Raw genomic sequence first — 22,706 nt, 5'->3', positions numbered from 1 at the left:
ACAGAACGTCATCAGCATACATGCATATCTTATGTTCACTGCCTCTTATTGTTATTCCCTCTAAAGTTGGGTCCTGTCTTATTGCCTGTGCTAATGGTTCTAGGTACAAGGAGAAGAGCGTGGGTGATAGATTACAGCCTTGTCTTGCCCCTCGCTCTAATTTTATCGTTCGTGTCAAATGTCCATTTATCTTTATTCTAGCGGTCGGACATGAATACAGTGTTTTGATGCACTGTATCACTTCTTTGTTGAAACCAAACATTTCCATAACTTGGAATAGGTAATCCCATCCCACTGAATCAAATGCTTTTTCTGCATCTAGGCTGATTAATATTGCACTTGTCTTATTCTGAGTAATGTGGTCCATGACATGTAGTGTTCTCCTTATATTGTCCTGTGTCTGCCTATTTTGTATGAAACCAGTTTGATATCCGTCAATCAATTCTGGGATTATGTTCTCCATTCTTTTGTCTATTATTGATGCATATAGTTTATAATCTGTGTTAAGAATTGCGATAGGTCTATATGAACTGCATTCTTTCTTATCTTTACCCTCTTTTGGGATTACCGATATGATGGCCTCTCTCCATGAGGGTGGGAGACCTCCCTCCCTCAGAGTCCAGTTAAAACAGGCCTTAAGTAGAGGTGCTAATTGTTCTCTGAAGGTCTTGAACCATTCTGAAGGGAAGCCATCAGTGCCTGGAGACTTGTTGGCTTTTTGCTGAGATATTGCTTTATTAATTTCTTCGTGGATATTTCTGAAGATAGTCTATCATTTTGCTCTGTCCCAATTTAGGGGAGATCGAGTGAGTTCAAAAAGTGCTCTATTGTCTGTGCATCTGCCTTCTCTGGTTGCTTGTACAGATTTTTGCAATATGATTCAAATGCATTCTGTATTTCATCTAATTTGCATGTGATCTTTTTTGTTTTGGGGTCTTTTATTTTGAAAATGGTATTCTGTGCTTGTTGTTTCCTGAGTCTCCATGCTAGTAATTTGGTTGCCTTTGAGCCTGCTTCATAATATCGTTGTTTCAGGAACCTAAGCTTTTTCTCTACTTCCTCTCTATAAATCTGGTCAATTTCCTGTTTTACCTTTTCAATCAAAACTTTATATTTCTTGAGGAAAGAGCATTGTTTGTGTGAGCCAAACTTTTTTTATATATATATTTATTTTATGGCATGGAAATTCGCAATGACTCTTAATGTTAGCTTGATGGCTATTCGTTTTTACCAATTTATGGTACAATGTTATTTGTAATTGTATATAAAAAAAAAAAAAAAAAAAAAAAAAAATAAAAATAAATATATATATATATATATATATATATATATATATATATATATATATATATATAATTTAGGTCAACCACTTGCGTGGTGCAAAGGACTGTTTTTATTTGCAACTAGTAAGATTTTTGATTTTATTGATTTTATTAGGATCTCTTTTAGTCCCCATTTGGACTAATCTTCCAAGAGTCCTTAACATTAAAATACAATTTATAATACAAACACACTTTCACATATAACACACTATTACAAACATACATAATACACTAGCATAATGACCCAATAAATACTCAATCTAAAGAAATATTGATTCTTCATCTACTATAGTCCCACAACATTTCTATATACTATATTTAAAATGTTTTTAAATAATGTTTAAACTTATATATTGAACGGTTTCTAGTTTGCTCAGTTAATTTATTCCATTTCTTTATTGCTCTAAATCAAAATATTATTTTTGTGAGACCCTGGTTCATGTGAACGTATACAAGTTTAATATTCTTCATATAGTCACTGTGATAGTAAATGTCCTTTTCTGTTTTTTCTATTAATGCTAGGCGAATCCGTAATATTTTTAAGAGACAGGAATGAGGTTTCTAAAGCAGTTTCCTGTATTGAAGACTTTTCCTTAGTTTGGGGTTGGAAAATGAATACCAGTAAGTCAGTCTTATTTCCACTCAAGGATTGTGTTTTACAGGAAGTACAGTGGGGCAAAAAAGTAATTAGTCAGCCACCAATTGTGCAGGTTCTCCCACTGAAAAAGATGAGAGAGGCCTGTATTTTTCAACATAGGTACGTACACTTCAACTATGACAGACAAAATGAGGAAAAAAATCCAGAAAATCACATTGTAGGATTTTTAATGAATTTATTTGCAAATTATGGTGGAAAATAAGTATTTGGTCACCTACAAACAAGCAAGATTTCTGGCTCTCACAGACCTGTAACTTCTTTAAGAGGCTCCTCTGTCCTCCACAATTAACCCTGATTGAAGGATCCCACCAGCCAAATGTGAGGCTTTAGTTTGAAACTCCTCAGTACATAGTTTGTCAAAGGCTGTGGATTTAAGACTTCTAGAGGATGCCTCCTCCTCATCATTGTTGATCTCACCATGCAAATTGTCCTGTGTATTGACAGCATAGTCATCAACAGATAAATATGATTTGGAGGCGGCAAGGACGTCAATCTGAGAAACAACGGCATCCAAAAGCTTGGTCAGGTCTTCTGTATCTCCTTTTAGGCTAGAGAGGCATTTCTCCATGGATTCCTCAGATTGATACACAGTGAGGATCTGACTAATGACCTCCTTGGTACAGGTTTGAAGGTCTGCTTGGATTTCAAGAGAATCACTATTACAAGTCACCTGAGAATCTAAACTTTCACTAGGAGCCTGTTTGAGAGTCTCATCATGTATTGGTGTAACACCATCGATGACCTTTACAGAGTCTTGGCAGGGAGTGAGAAACCGCCTCATCATTTCTCTAAATCTATGATATAAAATAAGAGCAGCATGAAGGGTGCTCACTTTTGAAATTCTGACATTTTATGAATAGTTATGAATAGTTAGGTGAAACCGGTTTCTTTAGGAATGACTGAACATACCCATTACGAGAGGAGCTTGATTTGGCCGTGCAAGACCTTGAGGATTTGCTGCTGCCTCTCTTGCGAACCTTCAGGTTTGTGCTAGAGGATCTCTCTGATTCTGTCAGAGACTTGCCGGATACTGGAGACCCATGGCTGTATATCCGTACAAAACGGAAAATTGCAGGGATGATGACCTCCAGGATGGCCTCAGATACAAACCGCACAATCTCCAGGCACATCTCTGCAAGCAATGCCCTCATCACCTGTAGGACCGAAACAGTGTAGGTAGATTACTCATAGCCGGGCTCTGAAACCAAGCTCCTCGAAGAGATACCAACAATCTCACATATGTTCATGAGAATCATGAAAGTGGCATACATTGGAAAGCATGAAAAGCAGTAGGCTACTAAAAAGCTCTTTGAATGTAACTGTTTGTGATAATGTGGATGATACTGTAGATAGATAACGTCTATTAATATATCTATGAATCATTTTCAGGGTTAAGGGACTTACAGGGTCCATCCTGCCAATGCTTAACTGCCTCCATTGCCTATAGGAGATAATTAGATGTTTTTAGCACCAAAAAGCACACCAACACACACACAATTTATAAAATCCTCCAGATGACATTGCATTCAAATACTACAATAGAAGTTTGGACATACTCCTCAGTAAGTTTTTCCAGAAACCGGATGATAATCGGGTTGAAAGCATCCGGATCGATTGGCGGGAGGTCAAGAGCCCTGGTCTGACAGGCCCTGGAGACACACTCACTTAGGATCTTTTCATTAGATTGTCCCTGGTGAGATGTCCCCTGAACTGTCATCCCAGAAAATTCCACAGATGTAGAGGGACCTGTGTCCAAAGCAGCATTCACCAAGGTAAAGAAGTCAGAAAACATGTAACCTCCTGAGGCAAGTATGTATTAGCCAACTTTGTGTACTTTGTGAAGTTAAATACCCAAGAAAGTATAACATTGGCACTCTGCTATTAGTCCTCTGCTCAATAGATGTCCATACTAAATTACATTTACATGCAAAAGGATTACATTCAGTGAAATTAGAGTTTAATTTATGACCTGCATCTGTATCAGTGATCTGCCCCACTTTGTTTCTCTCGGTCCTCTTGGTCTAAAAATACAATACAGTCAATGATATACACGTAGATACTGTATGAAGCCATCCCAATACAGCCCTTTGAGTAGAGCAAGGGTAAGACTGATTGTAGGGCTGTCCCTAAAAAATCTTTGTCAACCGAGAGTCATCCTGTTCTAATGTTAAAATGTATTTTTCCATATCAGACACACCCTATGTGTTTGAATACAATCACCTACATAGGCACTGAGCTTGTCTGATGCTTTAAGCACACTGTTTAATTAAATAATTAAGACACACAAATGACTCAAGAAAGAGCCCGATGGTGACACTGTATTAAAAGAAATGACAGCGAGTGCCTTTGTGACAGGTGCACGTTGTCTCACTCTCCTCCCTACTGCAGCGAAAAGGCACCACATAACAGCAAGTGTTTATTGTGCTGTCCATGCTGAAGACGCAATATCATTTCAGCCATTTAGTTTCTTCCTTACAGTTCTGGAAACTTCTTCTTTACAGTTCTGGAAACTTTAGAGTGTTTTCTATCCTAATCTGACAATTATATGCATATTCTAGTTTCTGGGGCTGAGAAATAGGCCGTTTCAAATGGGTATGTTTTTTAGCCAAAAACGAAAATACTGCCCCCTACGCGCAAAAGGTTAAGCAAATGTTAAGCAATACCAGTCTGTTCTAACGACTAAAAATTATAAAGCCATTATTACAGCATAGCAAATATTAAAAACAGCCGAATCTGTGAAATTGCTTAATTCAACATTTTGCCGGTGCATGAGGCTTGGTGCTCACAGAATCAGTAGGCTATTAAACAAATACTCAAACAGGCAATAGAAGCTATATCTGTCTTACTCCTGTATATATGTATACAGTACCAGTCACAAAAGTTTGGACACACCTACACATTCAAGGCTTTTCTTTATTTGTACTATTTTCTACATTGTAAAATAGTAGTGACGACATCAAAACTATGAAATAACACATATGGAATCATTTAGGTACCAAAAAGTGTTAAACAAATCAAAATATATTTTATATTTGAGATTCTTCAAAGTAGCCATCCTTTGCCTTGATGGCAGCTTTGCACACTCTTGGCATTCTCTCAACCACACTCTGTGGTGCAACGTGGCGTTGGTGGATGGAGCGAGACATGATGTCCCAGATGTGCTCAATTGGATTCAGGTCTGGGGAACGGGTGGGCCAGTCCATAGCATCAATGCCTTCCTCTTGCAGGAACTGCTGACACACTCCAGCCACATGCGGTCTGGCATTGTCTTGCATTAGGAGGAACCCAGGGCCAACCACACCAGCATATGGTCTCACAAGGGGTCTGAGGATCTCATCTCGGTACCTAATGGCAGTCAGGCTACCTCTGGCGAGCACATGGAGGGCTGTGCGGCCCCCCAAAGAAATGCCACCCCACACCATGACTGACCCACCGCCAAACCGGTCATGCTGGAGGATGTTGCAGGCAGCAGAACGTTCTCCACGGCGTCTCCAGACTGTCACGTCTGTCACATGTGCTCAGTGTGAACCTGCTTTCATCTGTGAAGAGCACAGGGCGCCAGTGGCGAATTTGCCAATCTTGGTGATCTCTGGGAAATGCCAAACATACTGCACGGTGTTGGGCTGTAAGCTGTGGATGTCATACCCCCCTCATGGAGTCTGTTTCTGACCGTTTGAGCAGACGCATGCACATTTGTGGCCTGCTGGAGGTCATTTTGCAGGGCTCTGGCAGTGCTCCTCCTGCTCCTCCTTGCACAAAGGCGGAGGTAGCGGTCCTGCTGCTGGGTTGTTGCCCTCCTACGGCCTCCTCCACGTCTCCTGATGTACTGGCCTGTCTCCTGGTAGCGCCTCCATGCTCTGGACACTACGCTGACAGACACAGCAAACCTTCTTGCCACATCTCGCATTGATGTGCCATCCTGGATGAGCTGCACTACCTGAGCCACTTGTGTGGGTTGTAGACTCCGTCTCATGCTACCACTAGAGTGAAAGCACCGCCAGCATTCAAAAGTGACCAAATCAGCCAGGAAGCATAGGAACTGAGAAGTGGTCTGTGGTCCCCACCTGCAGAACCACTCCTTTATTGGGGGTGTCTTGCTAAATGCCTATAATTTCAACCTGTTGTCTATTCCATTTGCACAACAGCATGTGAAATTTATTGTCAATCAGTGTTGCTTCCTAAGTGGACAGTTTGATTTCACAGAAGTGTGATTGACTTGGAGTTACATTGTGTTGTTTAAGTGTTCCCTTTATTTTTTTGAGCAGTGTATATATATATATATATATATATATATATATATATATATAGTATTTACAAATTCACCACATTCCTGATTTTATATGGGAATCAAAAAGCTTTCATTAATGTTCACCATGTGCTGATGTGCTCAGCACTCAACAGACCCCATTATGACATCACAATGTAACGGAAGCCTTGCCATGATATCATTCCTGGTTCCATCTGACAAGCAACATTTAATTTCCACTCATTTCATGATAGATCTCTCACAGAGATAGGTTAAGTTCTTATTTTGAGAGTGTTAATATTTATCATCAATGGCTTATCGAGGGAGAAAATCAAGTGAGTTTGACAAACTCCAGAAGGAGAACTCACAGATGAAGAGCGTCATCGAAAACCTGAGGAAGCAAAACATGGATTTAAACCAACAGGATGACCAGGACAAGTTTTCAAGTTTTGTAAGGCTCATCAGTTTTTCAAACGTTTTTCCAAAAATATCACTGTGTTTATTTTGTGGTTTCATAGACATACAGTAGGCCTACATCCATAAAATCTTTTGCTTAAAACTTTTATGACACACTGTAGAGACTATTTTGCCTACTTCACTTCTGCTATACATTTCATACTGTACCATTGTGATCCAGGGCTATCAGGAGAGCTACCCAATCCCAGAGGGCCATCGTGGCTTCATCAGTGATGCCAGACTTCTGCAGATGCAGAGAGCTGAGAGAGAGGCCATGGAAGCAAAGCAAAGAAAGATAAGTGCTATCCATGAGAATTATGTCCGGACTGCTCTCATCGGGGTTGGCAGCACCTTCGCACACCACTTCGTCCCCTCTATTCAGTGCATTCCGCGGCCGAAAGCTCCACCGAGGCCTTTGCCACGAAGGCTTGAACACTTAGCTCTGGCCCCACTGAAGAACGTGGTGGGGGTGGACGGAGCCCAAGTTCGACCCGGATCTCACTCTCTGGAGTACATCCAGGTAAATAAGTCATTCAGCAGCAGTAGCGTGTGGCCTGTTCCCGTCCCTCCAACTGGAGCTCCCTCCAAGAGGGGCAAGAAGAAGAAGGGTAGGCAGGGAGTCAAAGCCCTGCTCCGACTGGGCTTTCAGGGCTTTGACTCACACTAATGTAAATTAGACAGGGAGATGAAGCTAGGTAGAGTGATAGAAAAACAGTAGGAAGGGAAGGGACACATGGCCTTAGCCCAGGGCTAAGACATTTTTCCACACTTGCTTTGCCTGTTTCACAGTGAGATAACCTTTACTCAAGGCTAATTGGACCCTGCTTCTGAGCAGGTTGAGCACCAAAAATATATGTGCTAAATTTAAAATGATATCATAATGAACTAGTGTTAAAAGCTACAAACAGATATGGAAATGAGTAAATACATAAATAAATACATACAGTTCATAGAGAGATAGATGTCTGCTGTCAACCCATTGACAAGATGGCAGCCAGTGAGCCAAAGGGCCAAATCAAGAACCAGGCCAGATTGCAGCCCCTGTCCAACCCAGAGCAGGCCCTGACTAAGACCTTCAAGCTGCTCCACTCTGCCTCTGATGACTGGTGAGCATTCACTGTAGACAAGACCAATGGAGCTAGGCTAAAGGAAGCACAGTGTAGTGTCCTTGGAAATGTAGATTTGAAATTCTGAGATTCTGAAATTCAATTAAGAGACCAGAGTCCTAATTGATGAACATCATTATAATGTTTTTGGAAAATGTTGTGTAAAATGCTTACATTTCTTTCACTGAATTGCAGGGAGAAGAAGATTGAGGGCTTGACCTCTCTCCGTGTGATGGCTCAGAACCACATGGACATACTGATGCCTAAACTCCATGATATCTGCCTTGCCATTATAAATGAGGTAGCTGTATTCATTCATCTGCACAAATCTGCTACATTTGGAGAACAAGTCAAATTATTGTGTCATGTTTCTGATGTTCGTGGGCTGTACTGCTCAACATGAATAGCTAGTCCTGTGTGTGTTATTATGATTCAGGTGAAGAACCTGCGCTCTGCATTGTCCTGTGCTGCCATGGCCACACTGGGTGACATGTACGTCCACCTCCAGAGGGCCATGGACAGTGAGGTGGAGGGGACGGCACGCGTGCTGCTCCACAAAGCCAGCGAGGCCAACGCCTTCATCCGGCAGGGCACCAACTTTGCCCTGGGTCACATGGTGCAGAGCTGCACCCCTACCCGTGTCATGAATGCCCTGCTGGTCGGTGGGCTGAGGTAAAGAGGGAGAAGGGTCAAGTAACACTCACTAAGGGGTAGATCCGGACTTCCACAAATTATCCTATTATCCAAGCCTCGAAATCGAGAAGATTGAAATACTGCTAGTTTTCATTTAACTGCCTTTTTCATCAGCATGCTAGGTTATTCCACAACACTTCCGGCAGCAACTCACCCCAACGCTAGACGTCACATTTGAATGGAATCACATTTTTTTGTTATGTCTTATACTTCCTTGTGTTGTGTACTTCTTATTTTACCATTGCGTTACTTAGATTATTTTTAGCCATTGGTGGAGAGGTACTGTCTACTGATGTGTGCTAGCTTTGGGGAGTAACAAGTCATTTATAAACCTTTATAAAGTGTATATATAGTGAACACTTTAGATTAGGGGCTATTAGTGAGGCACTGAGGTATTAGTAAGTGCATGTACTCACATTCATAAATGCACTCATTAATAAATACACCATTCATGACATTTATAAATACATTTATAAATATGTATATAAATGGTGAGTCAAACCATTAATCAACCATTAACAAATGCCTTGACAATAACTCCTTTATAACTGGTTTATAGTACATTAGTAGTACATTATTAATCATTTACAAATTGTGAACATACTATGATCAAACACCTTATTAATTATCTGATAAATCATGAACAAATCATTTAAAATAGCGTTTATAAATGTGTAAATAACTATTTATAGATTTCTTATTGACATTTACAAATGTAGGAATAATGATTCATAAATGGTAAGTAAACTCTTTACAAACAGTTTATAAATGGTATATTAAGGGACCTTAATATAAAGTCTTACCGAACATTTTGATCCATCGATGAGACTTCATCAATACAATCCATTATCATTCATCTCCTATGATGTCAAATAGGGATGTGTCACATAGACTGCGTGGCCTAATGGATAAGGCGTCTGACTTCGAATCAGAAGATTGAGGGTTCAAGTCCCTTCGTGGTTGTTTAATTTCATTAGCTCAGCTAATTTGAACATGTTTGCAATTTCCCGAAATAAGGCATTGTTCTTGTTGCTTTGAAAAGCTTGGACTTTGTTGTTCAACTTTAATAATCTAAGACTGAAAGGCCTGAGAAATATTGTGTCTGATTCTGCATCGCAAGATTGAGGGAAAAGGTCTCTTCTTACTTGTTAAATATCACTAGCTTTCCTCATTCGGACAGGTTCACAATTTTGATGTTGCACTGTTTGATGTCATGCATAGCAATGTCTGTGGATGATGTCAAATTGAGGTTTTGTCGTTTAATTTCATTAGCTCAGCTAATTTGACATGTTTGCAATTTCCCTAAATAAGGCATTGTTCTTGTTGCTTTGAAAAGGCCTTGGACATTGTTGTTCAACTTTAATAATCTAAGACTGAAAGGTTCCTTTGAGAATTATTGTGTCTGAATCTGCAATCGCAAGATTGAATGGCAAAAATAAGGCATTGTTCTTGTTTTGAAAAGCTTGGACTTGTTGTTCAAAATAATCTAAGACTGAAAGGCCTGAGAATTTTGTGTCTGAATCTGCATCGCAAGATTGAAGGAAAGATTGTCTTTCTTTGTACTTGTTAAAAATCACTAGCTTTCCTCATTCGGACAGGTTCACAATTTTGATGTCTATTGTTGCATAGCAAAGTCTGTATGATGTCAAATAGGGATGTGTCACATAGACTGTGTGGCCTAATGGATAAGGCGTCTGACTTCGGGTTCAAATCAGAATTTGAACATTTTGCAATTTCATTAGCTCAATAAGGTTTGTTGCTTTGAAAATAAGGCAAGTCCCTTCGTGGTGTCTGATTCTGCATTGTTTGAATTTCATTAGCTCAGCTAATTTGAACATGTTTGCAATTTCCTGAAATAAGGCATTGTTCTTGTTGCTTTGAAAAGCTTGGACATTGTTGTTCAATTTTAATAATCTAAGACTAAGGCATTGTTCTTGTTGCTTTGAAAAGCTTGGACATTGTTGTTCAACTTTAATAATCTAAGACTGAAAGGCCTGAGAAATGATTCGGCATCGCAAGATTGAGGGAAAAGGTCTCTTCTTACTTGTTAAATATCACTAGCTTTCCTCATTCGGACAGGTTCACAATTTTGATGTCTATTGTTGCATAGCAAAGTCTGTATGATGTCAAATAGGTATGTATCACATAGACTGTGTGGCCTAATGGATAAGACGTCTGACTTCGATTCAGAAGATTGATGGTTTGAGTCCCTTCGTGGTTGTTTAATTTCATTAGCTCAGCTAATTTGAACATGTTTGCAATTTCCCGAAATAAGGCATTGTTCTTGTTGCTTTGAAAAGCTTGGACTTTGTTGTTCAACTTTAATAATCTAAGACTGAAAGGCCTGAGAAATATTGTGTCTGATTCTGCATCGCAAGATTGAGGCACATTGTCTTTTCGTACTTGTAAAAAATCACTAGCTTTCCTCATTCGGACAGGTTCACAATTTTGATGTCTATTGTTGCATAGCAAAGTCTGTATGATGTCAAATAGGGATGTGTCACATAGACTGCGTGGCCTAATGGATAAGGCGTCTGACTTCGAATCAGAAGATTGAGGGTTTGAGTCCCTTCGTGGTTGTTTAATTTCATTAGCTCAGCTAATTTGAACATGTTTGCAATTTCCCGAAATAAGGCATTGTTCTTGTTGCTTTGAAAAGCTTGGACTTTGTTGTTCAACTTTAATAATCTGAAGACTTGAAAGGCCTGAGAAATTCATTGTTCACAATCTGATTCTGGATAAGGCGTCTGAATTTCATTAGCAACATGTTTGCAATTTCCCGAAAAATAAGGCATTGTTCTTGTTGCTTTGAAAAGCTTGGTTGTTCAAATAATCTAAGACTGAAAGGCCTGAGAATTGTTGTGTCTGATTCTGCATCGCAAGATTGAGGGAAAAGTCTCTTCTTAGTTAAATATCACTAGCTTTCCTCATTCGGACAGGTTCACAACTTTGATGTCTGATGTTGCATAGCAATGTCTGTTTGATGTCAAATAGGATGTCATTAGATTTGCATTGGATAAGGCTCTGACTTAAAAAGAAAATTGAGGTTTTGAGTTATTTTGTCGTTTAATTTCATTAGCTCACCTAATTCGTACATGTTTGCAATTTCCCTAAATAAGGCATTGGTCTTGTTGCTTTGAAAACCTTGGACATTGTTGTTCAACTTTAATAATCTAAGACTGAAAGGCCTGAGAATTATTGTGTCTGAATCTGCATCGCAAGATTGAAGGAAATAGTATCTTTGTACTTGTTAAAAATCACTAGCTTTCCTCATTCGGACAGGTTCACAATTTTGATGTCTATTGTTGCATAGCAAAGTCTGTATGATGTCAAATAGGGATGTGTCACATAGACTGTGTGGCCTAATGGATAAGGCGTCTGACTTCGAATCAGAGGGTTCAAGTCCCTTCGTGGTTGTTTAATTTCATTAGCTCAGCTAATTTGAACATGTTTGCAATTTCCCGAAATAAGGCATTGTTCTTGTTGCTTTGAGAAGCTTGGACTTTGTTGTTCAACTTTAATAATCTAAGACTGAAAGGCCTGAGAAATATTGTGTCTGATTCTGCATCGCAAGATTGAAGGAAAAGTCTCTTCTTACTTGTTAAAAATCACTAGCTTTCCTCATTCGGACAGGTTCACAATTTTGATGTCTATTGTTGCATAGCAAAGTCTGTATGATGTCAAATAGGGATGTGTACAAAAATCACTAGCTTTCCTCATTGGACAGGTTCACAATTTTGATGTCTATTGTTGCTAATGTATGATGTCAAATAGGGATGTGTCACATAGACTGCTGAATGGATAAGGCGTCTGACTTCGAATCAGAAGATTGAGGGTTTGAGTCCCTTCGTGGTTGTTTAATTTCATTAGCTCAGCTAATTTGAACATGTTTGCAATTTCCCGAAATAAGGCATTGTTCTTGTTGCTTTGAAAAGCTTGGACTTTGTTGTTCAACTGAAAGGCCTGAGAAATATTGTGTCTGATTCTGCATCGCAAGATTGAGGGAAAAGGTCTCTTCTTACTTGTTAAATATCACTAGCTTTCCTCATTCGGACAGGTTCACAACTTTGATGACTGATGTTGCATAGCAATGTCTGTATGATGTCAAATAGGGTCGTTTAATTTCATTAGCTCACCTAATTTGTACATGTTTGCAATTTCCCGAAATAAGGCATTGTTCTTGTTGCTTTGAAAAGGTTCCAAAGTTGTATGAAATAGGGATTGTTGTTCAACTTTAATAATCTAAGACTGTTTGCAAAAATAAGGCCTTGAGAAAAGCTTGGATTGTTGTTCTTTAATAATCTAAGACTGAAAGGCCTGAGAATCTGATTCTGCATCGCAAGATTGAAGGAAATAGTCTCTTTGTACTTGTTAAAAATCACTAGCTTTCCTCATTCGGACAGGTTCACAATTTTGATGTCTATTGTTGCATAGCAAAGTCTGTTTGATGTCATATAGAGATATGGAGTAGAAGGTGTTGCCTAATGGATAAGGCGTCTGACTTCGAAACAGAAAATTGAGGTTTTGAAGTCCCTTTCGTGGTCGTTTAATTTCATTAAATCAGCTAATTTGGACATGTTTGCAATTCGAAATAAGGCATTGTTTGGCTGGGTTGTGTTTCGGAGGACGCACGGCTCTCGACCTTCGCCTCTCCAGAGTCTTTACGGGAGTTGCAGCGATGGGCAAAGATTGTAACTACCTATTGGATACCACGAAATTGGGGTAAAAATTACAAATGTAAATGAGTCCAAATAGTCAGTACCTGATTCCGTTTCCTTCCTTCTGTTTGGTGCCTAATGAAGACAACCCTACTTGATCACAATGGTCGGCCTGAGCCAAGCGCTGTGCAGATTTGCTAAGATTTTCATAATAACGAACGGTTAATACCCAACTGTTAGATTGTTGAGATGATTTGAAGATCAGGTAATGCGGTACATTGCTCAAACCGACCATCTTGCAAATTCTACCTTAATGTATGTCTTATTTTTTCTCAGGTTGCCATCAATTGAGTACTGTTTTTAATCACAGACAGCAGAAATGATTTGATATGTTGCACGTTTAAGATGATATTAATATCTTTGTCCACAGGCATCATGGTCTCAATATCTTGAGCAACATGGCCACCAATGGCGACTTTCCTAAAATGTGGGACAAATTTGCTCTGAGGAAAGAGCGAGAATCCTTGAGGGAGGTCATCTCAAAGGTTAACCTCAAAGAAAGGTACATTCTCTCTGGATGATTAGAAGAACTGTGACAAATGAGCTGATATGATTACAGAAATCCAATCCCACTGGGCAGAGACATCAGATCAATGTCTAGTTTTGATTTAAATTTGGGAACTCAACCAAAATGTGAAATCAACCAAAAATGTTGGTTAAAAGTTGGGTGAAAAAAAAACCATTTGTGTTTTCCACGTTGATTCACCGTCATCACATAGATTTTTGTTTTTGTTGAAATGAGGTGCAAATAACGTTTATTCAACCAGTTTTGGCCTAATGGGATAAATTTAATACACTGTAAGATTATATATTTCTCTCTTTTCTCTTTTTCAACAGGAATATCTGAATAATCCCCAATTTTACGATAAATTTGTATCTAAATATTTGCACATTTCCCAACTTGACTATTATCCCCTCCAGTCCCCAAACTCCAATATTTTCGCTCATTCTAAGAAATTTGACACCCTCCTCCAAACCCCGATGTAAATGCATCTTTAAACTGCATTGACTCCTTGTCCAAGTCCTGAATCCACTATAAGGCAATATGAACCACATTCAAAGCACTAAATTACCTTTCTTCGAAGCTCCTATCTGACCTACCAGCTCAATAGTGGTCTACTGAAACCATACTCACCATCTCAGGGGGTGCTCAGATCTTCAACCACTGACCTCCACACCATCCTCAAAACCAGCAGTCCTCTTTTGGAGGCAGATTGGTCAGTGCTCCTGTATGGCACCAACATTGTGGATTTTCATCCAATACTTCTGGACTATGAGAACATTCTTTGGACAATAAAATTAGGTAAAATGGAAGCTGGCTATAGTCTCAGTTTTATCCTCCAAGACAGTGTGAGGATGTGTAACAACAATACCTGTGGTTTAACTTGATGATCAGGGCCAGATTACCGAATGGTCCCGACCTCCAGGGTATATCATCATAAGATCCCAAACTAAAAGTATAGTGGATGTATATTATAGTACTTGGACGTTTTACAATTTGTGAGCTCGTTTCATTATTTGTAGCCATGTTTTATATACATTTGTGCTCATTTTGTGGAAATTCGTGAGCATTTAAAAAAATGTTGTGGGGTTGTTTTATATCAATTTGCTTACTGGTGCTCTTCCATGCCATCCCTAGCAGGGGTGCGTCACTTGAGTGGGTTGAGTCACCGACGTGATCTTCCTGTCTGAGTTGGCGCCCCCCTTGGGTTGTGCTGTGGCGGAGTTCTTTGTGGGCTATACTCGGCCTTGTCTCAGGATGGTAAGTTGGTGGTTGAAGATATCCCTCTAGTGGTGTGGGGGCTGTGCTTTGGCAAAGTGGGTAGGGTTATATCCTGCCTGTTTGGCCCTGTCCGGGGGTATCGTTGGATGGGGCCACAGTGTCTCCCGACCTCTACTGAGTCAGCCTCCAGTATTTATGCTGCAGTAGTTTATGTGTCGGGGGGCTATGGTTTGTCTGTTATATCTGGAGTATTTCAACTGTCTTATCCGGTGTCCTGTGTGAATTTAAGTATGCTCTCTCTAATTCTCTCGTTCTTTCTTTCTTTCTCTCTTTCTCCCTTTCTTTCTTTCTCTATCTCGGACAACTGAGCGCTCCTTGCTGTCCACAGTCCACCTGGCTGTGCTGCTGCTCCAGTTTCAACTGTTCTGCTGTGGCTATGGAACACCTGTTATACTGGACGTGCTCCTGTCCCAGACCTGTGTCCTTCAACTCTTAGAGACAGCAGGAGCTCTAATTCTACTCTTTCTCGGCTTCCAACTGACATTTACTTTCTCTGAGGTGCTGACCTGTTGCACCATGCCCACTGGACTACCTGGCCTGATGACTCCTTGCTGTCCCCAGTCCACCTGGCTGTGCTGCTGCTCCAGTTTCAACTGTTCTCCCTGTGGCTATGGAACCCTGACCTGTTCACTGGACGTGCCCTGTCCCAGACCTCAGAGGAGCAGGAGTTTACTCAATGATCGGCTATGAAAAGCCAATTGACATTTACTGAGGTGCTGACCTGTTGCACCCTCGACAACCACTGTGATTATTATTATTTGACCCTGCTGGTCATCTATGAACATTTGAACATCTTGGCCATGTCCTAATATAATCTCCACCCGGCACAGCCAGAAGAGGACTGGCCACCGCTCATAGCCTGGTTCCTCTCTAGGTTTCTTCCAAGGTTCTGGACTTTCTAGGGAGTTTTTCCTAGCCACCGTGCTTCTACACCTGAATTGCTTGCTGTCAGGAGGAATGGGCCAAAATTCACCCAACTTATTGTGAGAAGTTTGTGGAATGCTACCCGAAACGTTTGACCCAAGTTAAACTATTTAAAGGCAATGCTACCAAATACTAATTGAGTGTATGTAAATTTCTGACCCACTGGGAATGTGATGAAAGAAATACAAGCTGAAACAAATCATTCTCTCTACTATTATTCTGACATTTCACATTCTTAAAATAAAGTGGTGATCCTAACTGACCTAAGAGAGGGGATTCTTACTAGGATTAAATTTCAGGAATTGTGAAAAGGAATTGTAAGTTTAAATGTATTTGGCTAAGGTGTATGTAAACTTCTGACTTCAACTGTATATTTCCCCTATAGGAAACAATGGGATGACCTCAGAGTTCCATGAATTTTTTGTTTGTTGTTGTTACAACGTGGGCAGGTCTCATTGCCAACAATAGTGAAGCAGGCATTGTGACGTAGAACAATGGGCTGGGCATAGAACTGGAGCTGGCCGGGTGAAAAATGCCCTAAAATAAGGCCTGTTTTTTTTTATTATTAAAAAACTACGGCAAGAAGCTGGGATATGGTAATATTATGAAACTGGGCTCCACGGCGGATGCAATGAACTTGTTTTTTTTATCAGAAAAAAGCATTGTTAAAAATTTAATGAGTCCAGCCTAACTGGAGCATCTAGGCTAGTCACTTCTCAGGGAAAGGATGCTCTTCAGTCGGCCTCTTGTCCACCAAGTGATAGGAACACACATAGGGTCGGTTTGGTGGTTTCTTCAAGTTCAATGCTTTGAGCCAAAGCCGAAGAGACTCCTCATCCATAGGAGGTGGGTGCAAATCAAAAGGTGCACAGCTGCACAACTGCACTCCAATCTCAAAATAGTTTGGTGGACAAAACCGTCCTGCTCCATGAACAGCTTCCGTTTCTGCCAGTAATTGTGGCATCCCCTTACCAAACATTAAATGCCCATATTGCATGAATCCATGTTTGGGAAGTTATCGAGTTAGCTAGCTGCGAACTACTGTCCGGAAGTGCTTAACCGGAAGTCCCCCACACAAAAAAATATTAACAGACCCCGCCCATATTTCCATTGAAAACGAGACAGAACCAAACCAATCAGTTAAGTATATAGTGGGTGAAGGCATTCACAGCTGACCGCTGAGACGGGTGAGGGCATTTCAGCCAACCATTTTTTACTTGGTCCTTATAGCCGGATATAGCCGGACCAACAGTTTTTTTACATGGTCCGTCATTTCTCCGGATTTAGCTACCAATAGATTTGACAGATAACCAAGATAGAGTGGGGAGAACTAGTATTTGATAACCTGCTAAATCGGCAGTGTTTCCTACTTACAAAGCATGTAGAGGTCTGTAATTGTTATCATAGGTACACTTCAACGGATAGAGATGGAATATAAAACAAAAATCCAGAAAATCACATTGTATGATTTTTAAGTAATTAATTTGCATTTTATTGCATGACATAACTATTTGATACATCAGAAAAGCAGAACATATTTGCAGAAATATTTGGTACAGAAACCTGTGTTTGCAATTACAGAGATCATACGTTTCCTGTAGTTCTTGGCCAGGTTTACACACACTGCAGCAGGGATTTTGGCCCACTCCTCCATACAGACCTTCTCCAGATCCTTTAGGTTTCGGGGCTGTCGCTGGGCAATAAGGACTTTCAGCTCCCTCCAAAGATTTCCTATTGGGTTCAGGTCTCGAGACTGGCGAGACCACTCCAGGACCTTGAGATGCTTCTTACGGAGCCACTCCTTAGTTGCCCTGGCTGGGTGTTTCGGGTCGTTGTCATGCTGTAAGACCCAGCCACGACCCATCTTCAATGCTCTACTGAGGGAAGGAGGTTGTTGGCCAAGATCTCGCGATACATGGCCCCATCCATCCTCCCCTCAATTACGGTGCAGTCATCCTGTCCCCTTTGCAGAAAAGCATCCCCAAAGAATGATGTTTCCACCTCCATACTTCACGGTTGGGATGGTGTTCTTGGGGTTGTACTCATCCTTCTTCTTCCTCCAAACACGGCGAGTGGAGTTTAGACCAAAAAGCTCTATTTTTGTCTCATCAGACTACATCACCTTCTCCCATTCCTCCTCTGGATCATCCAGATGGTCATTGGCCAACTTCAGACGGGCCTGGACATGCGCTGGCTTGAGCAGGGGGACCTTGCGCTCGCTGCAGCATTTTAATCCATGACGGCGTAGTGTGTTACTAATGGTTTTCTTTGAGACTGTGGTCCCAGCTCTCTTCAGGTCATTGACCAGGTCCTGCTGTGTAGTTCTGGGCTGATCCCTCACCTTTCTCATGATCATTTATGCCCCACGCGGTGAGATCTTGCATGGAGCCCCAGACCGAGGATGGTTGACCATCATCTTGAACTTCTTCCATTTTCTAATAATTGCGCCAACAGTTGTTGCCTTCTCACCAAGCTACTTGCCTATTGTCCTGTAGCTCATCCCAGCCTTGTGCAGGTCTACAATTTTATCCCTGATGTCCTTACACAGCTCTCTGGTCTTGGCCATTGTGGAGAGGTTGGCGTCTGTTTGATTGAGTGTGTGGACAGGTGTCTTTTATACAGGTAACGAGTTCAAACAGGTGCAGTTAATACAGGTAATGAGTGGAGAACAGGAGGACTTCTTAAAGAAAAACTAACTGGTCTGTGAGAGCCGGAATTCTTACTGGTTGGTAGGTGATCAAATACTTATGTCATGCAATAAAATGAAAATGAATTACTTAAAAATCATACAATGTGAGTTTCTGGATTTTTGTTTTAGATTTTGTATCTCAAAGTTGAAGTGTACCTATGATAAAAATGACAGACCTCTACATGCTTTGTAAGTAGGAAAACCTGCAAAATCGGGCAATGTATCAAATACTTGTTCTCCCCACTATACATGTAATACCCTTGTTTTGAACTAGGTATTGAGTTTATTCTTGTTAAAACCAAGTACTGAGTATATTTGTTATAATTAATTGGTATTATATTTAAAGGGTGATTGAATTTCTCCTAAATTGTAATGTTGTTAATGCATTTATTTTTGAATAAATATTTATTTAATGTGTAAGTGAATAGTTGGGTTTGATTTGAAGTTAATGTTTTGACCAATAAGGTCGCTTGTTAAGCTGTGGCCAATGGGAGAGTGGCCCTGGTTAATGGGAGGCTTGGGGGAAAAAAGAGGGAAAGAGATGTTGAGAAAAGATGTACGTTTTACATTAGGACCGTTGGTGAAGAAAATTATAAAAGAAGACGACAAAACGAGAACAAAACCCATACCTACTAAGACATGAAGGGAAATACCGATTTTATTTTATAAGAGAGTTGTTATAATTTTGTTAAGACTTAGTAAAGACTGAAGCTACCGTCTCATCGTTTGCACATTCCGGGCCAAAACAAACAAAAAAATCTCATTTTGTCTGTCATAGTTGAAGTGTGATAAAAATTACAGGCTTCTCTCATTTTTTAAGTGGGAGAACTTGCACAATTTGTGGCTGACTAAATACTTTTTTGCCCCACTGTATGTACTGTTGTAAATGTTTACATCTGAACAGAATGGCGTAGAGCTCCTTTTCGATTTGAACGTAGTTTATTTCAGTCTGAGAGATTTGGAAGCGTAGCCGATGGGCTTTCCTTCTTGCAGTAGCACTGCACCTAGTCCATACTTCGACGTGTCCACTTGGAGTCTGAGCTCTTTGTCGGGGTCGTAGTAGGCAAAGATTGGTCCTGGTGCTCTCGTGATCACGTCTTTCACATTCTGGAAAGCAATGTCGTGTTGCTTGTCCTAGAGAAACTCACTGGACTGCTTTAGCAGTTGACACAGGGGTGCCTTAGCATTGGAGAGGCTGGGTGCAAACTTGGCTAAGTAGTTGACCATGCCAAGCACTGTTTCCAGCTCTGCATTCTTGGTGGCTTCCCTAAGATCTTCTGGGATCTGGCTTGATTCCAGTCGCTGACCTCTGTAACTGACTGTGTTCTTCTCGGTGTACTCCTCTCTGCACCTTTGCAGCATCGCGGTGCTTGCTGTTCCCGTGGGATGTCGTCCACAACTGTCGAGGCCTTCGTACTGTCAATCTTTCGCTGAAACTCGTCTTGGGCTGCGATAATCTCAAAAGGCAGGCGACGGAACCTGTAGCGTCAAGGAATGTTGTGAGCTTAGATGACTCTTCTGTGAGCTGAAGGAATATCTACAAGTAGTGAGTGTCAGTAAAGGATCACGTGTGCGTTTGATAGCCTTGTTCAAGTCTCTTGGGTCGAGACATACTCGGAGCTTGCCTATGCGAGGTTTCTCCACCACCACTAACGCGTTCACCCAGTCAGTCGGTTCTGTAACCTTGGTGACTATGTCACATTGCTCCATGCTCTCCAACTCTTTCTTCAGTCGGGCACAGAGAGCAAGGGGAATCTTTCTCGGTGGGTAGACCACAGGGGTTGCGTCTGGGTCAAGGTGAATGGTACATTCTCCTGGGAATAATCCTATTTCTGTAAATACATAAGCAAACTCCTCCAGTAAATTGTCTCTCTACTGGTGCTGTCACTGATAAAACTAGCTTGATGAGGTCCATGTCTAAGCATGCTTTAAGACCTAGCACTGCAGGTGCTCTAGTGTCAACAACATAAAAGTCCAACATCATGTCACTTTCCTTGTATTTGCATTTGAAAGTGCATGTGCTTTTACTGGGAGCTGTTCACCATCATAACCAGTCAGTCTGCGCGTGGTGGGCTGTAGCTCGTACTCAGATGTCAAGCTGCGGTACTTACTCAGAGGAATAATGTTTACTTGTGCACCAGTGTCTAGTTTGAACTTTAGCTTTGTGCCTTGTGTTCCTATCTCAATGTCAGCAAAGGCTTGCTCTGTCTCTGATATTTGACTTTTCTGTGTCACTGAATCAATAAACAGTTCATCAGCGTTTGACTCTTTGATTGACATTTCATCTTCACTCACTGTGAGTACTGTTTTTCCACGGTAAGCTCTGCACACTTTTGCAAAGTGATTCCATTTTCCACATTTATCACACTGTTTGCCTTTAGCTGGGCAATTTCCTTGTTTGCCATGTACTTTGTATCCACATGTTTTGAGTCTGTTGCTCTGTTTTGGAGTTTTGTCTCTCTCCGTTCTAAAACACTCTCTGTGCACCTGAGGTGTGCTTTGATGTCTGCCTGACTGCACTGCTTGTTCACGTGATGCGCTCGTGCTGCCGCGCGAAATGGTTTTCATCTGAGCCTGTGCTAGCTCGTGAGATCTGGCTATGTCGATAGCTTTGTCCAGCGTTACCTCAGACCCAACATTCAAAAGTTTCTCTCTCACTCGCGGTGAGTGTATTCCAACTACAATACGGTCCCTGACCATCTCATCCTTGTTTGCATAATCACAGTCTTTCACAAGCAGATGCAGCTCTGTCACAAACTGTTCAAAAGACTCGCTAGCTCCCTGTACTTTCTCATGGAATTTGTACCAAGCGAAAATCGTATTGGTCTTCGGCACAACATATGCTTCAAAAAGATTGTAGTATGTTTTCAGTACCTTTGATTCAGCCTCGGTAAGTGTCCATGTAAATATCTCTCACTTTTTCACCGATCCAGAGGAGCAGGTAGCAGCATTTTTCCTCTTCTCCTCTGACCTTCAGAGGACCCGTGAACCTTAGCTCCACATGCTGTTTGTACTTACGCCATGCATCGGGTAAATTTGTAGACTCCCAGTCCATTCGAGGTGAAGGAACTCCAGAAAAATCCATCTTGTAAGGCCTTTTATTCTGACACCATGTCTTGTTTTGCACACATTAATACAATGCCGTTGTAACGATCCGGGTGTCGTGGGTGTGGAGTCAGACGCTGGAAACAGAGAGTGCAATGCTGTGCTCTTTAATGCACAAACGCAACACAGGGTGCTCACAACTGTTGGTGTTCAAATACTGGAGAGTTGAGACCAAATCACGGACGCTGGACAGAGTGGATTTCAGTTGTAACAAAAGACAGTTTTAATGAGTCAAAGATATCTTGTCCTGCAGTTTTACGTGCACGGATCTAGTTCATTTAACTCGGTAAGGAGTCAGGTGAAAAAGAGACCTAGACATTGGTCACAGCAGATTTTATACATGGAATATGTAGGTGGAGTCTTGTCGTGTTGATCTTCTGACTGGTCCCAAAGGGTTGGAGGCGGACCTGCTCTAATCCAGAGCATGAGCCCCATTGGTACAGAACAGAGTCTTGTTCTCTGAGTTCCCGACCAGTAGAGGGGGTGAGATGTGTGTTTATACTAGATGTTTGTGTCAGGGGTTCGTGAGGTAGAGGGGCAGTTTTTATGGCTGGGTGTATGTGTTCATGCGATGGAATGTCTTTGTTTCCTGGGGTCGGGAGACAACAAAGCTGAGGGGATAGTGTTAGGGGGGTAGTTTTATTGCTGGGTGAGTGAGCTGGTTCCTGTTTTAGCAGGGGTAAGTAAGATGACTTGAGTCAGGCGGTTTGGCTTGGCGCTGTATAATATATGAGCTATGTGTATGAATGTTTACATATATATATATATATATATGACACAACCAAACTGCCCCAAACACAGGGGACGAAAATAGTACAACCGAAATACACGACCAGGAACAAACACGTTCCTCTACTACAGAACCGAAGGTCACAATAATTAATCCCGCACAAAGAAACAGGCGGGCCGGCTGTCTAATAAAGCCCAACTAATCATTCACGAACAGGTGCTAACAATAAACATACAAGGAGGGGGAGGAAAGACAATCAGTGGCAGCTAATAGGCC

At 41.1% G+C, this 22,706-nt stretch overlaps 2 protein-coding genes and 2 non-coding genes across 5 annotated transcripts; all 4 read left to right on the top strand.

The window, feature by feature from the left end:
* Nucleotides 1–6,320: 6,320 nt before the first annotated feature.
* Nucleotides 6,321–7,364, top strand: LOC121845712. Its single transcript, XM_042317549.1, has 2 exons — nucleotides 6,321–6,677; nucleotides 6,864–7,364. The coding sequence occupies exons 1-2, from the start codon at nucleotides 6,537–6,539 to the stop codon at nucleotides 7,347–7,349; spliced, it is 627 nt and encodes a 208-aa protein (XP_042173483.1). The 5' UTR covers nucleotides 6,321–6,536; the 3' UTR covers nucleotides 7,350–7,364.
* A 176-nt stretch (nucleotides 7,365–7,540) lies between these two features.
* On the top strand, nucleotides 7,541–14,884 carry LOC112265921 (TOG array regulator of axonemal microtubules protein 1-like). Of its 2 annotated transcripts, XM_042317551.1 has the most exons (5): nucleotides 7,541–7,788; nucleotides 7,984–8,089; nucleotides 8,225–8,460; nucleotides 13,570–13,701; nucleotides 14,037–14,884. In XM_042317551.1, the coding sequence occupies exons 1-5, from the start codon at nucleotides 7,670–7,672 to the stop codon at nucleotides 14,044–14,046; spliced, it is 603 nt and encodes a 200-aa protein (XP_042173485.1). In that variant the 5' UTR covers nucleotides 7,541–7,669; the 3' UTR covers nucleotides 14,047–14,884. The 2 variants fall into 2 exon arrangements, with proteins under 2 accessions (XP_042173485.1, XP_042173484.1); XM_042317550.1 differs by lacking the exon at nucleotides 14,037–14,884 and having other exon boundaries at nucleotides 13,570–14,024.
* trnastop-uca lies at nucleotides 9,372–9,444 on the top strand. The gene has a single exon. It is a non-coding gene; the product is annotated as a tRNA-Arg (tRNA).
* trnar-ucg lies at nucleotides 10,989–11,061 on the top strand. Its single transcript has one exon. It is a non-coding gene; the product is annotated as a tRNA-Arg (tRNA).
* Nucleotides 14,885–22,706: the final 7,822 nt, after the last annotated feature.

Source organism: Oncorhynchus tshawytscha, unplaced genomic scaffold (genome assembly GCF_018296145.1).
Source record: "Oncorhynchus tshawytscha isolate Ot180627B unplaced genomic scaffold, Otsh_v2.0 Un_contig_1231_pilon_pilon, whole genome shotgun sequence".
Taxonomy (NCBI): domain Eukaryota; kingdom Metazoa; phylum Chordata; class Actinopteri; order Salmoniformes; family Salmonidae; genus Oncorhynchus; species Oncorhynchus tshawytscha.
This window is presented reverse-complemented; position numbering and strand designations above follow the sequence as displayed.

Excerpts from the sequence above, each read along its gene's own strand:
- LOC121845712 (XM_042317549.1), top strand. The coding sequence starts at position 6,537 with ATGGCTTATCGAGGGAGAAAATCAAGTGAGTTTGACAAACTCCAGAAG. Across the intron at positions 6,678-6,863 it reads AGGACAAGTTTTCAAGTTTT|GGCTATCAGGAGAGCTACCC; the intron begins GTAAGGCTCATC and ends ATTGTGATCCAG.
- LOC112265921 (XM_042317550.1), top strand. The coding sequence starts at position 7,670 with ATGGCAGCCAGTGAGCCAAAGGGCCAAATCAAGAACCAGGCCAGATTG. Across the intron at positions 8,090-8,224 it reads GCCTTGCCATTATAAATGAG|GTGAAGAACCTGCGCTCTGC; the intron begins GTAGCTGTATTC and ends ATTATGATTCAG. Across the intron at positions 8,461-13,569 it reads CTGCTGGTCGGTGGGCTGAG|GCATCATGGTCTCAATATCT; the intron begins GTAAAGAGGGAG and ends CTTTGTCCACAG.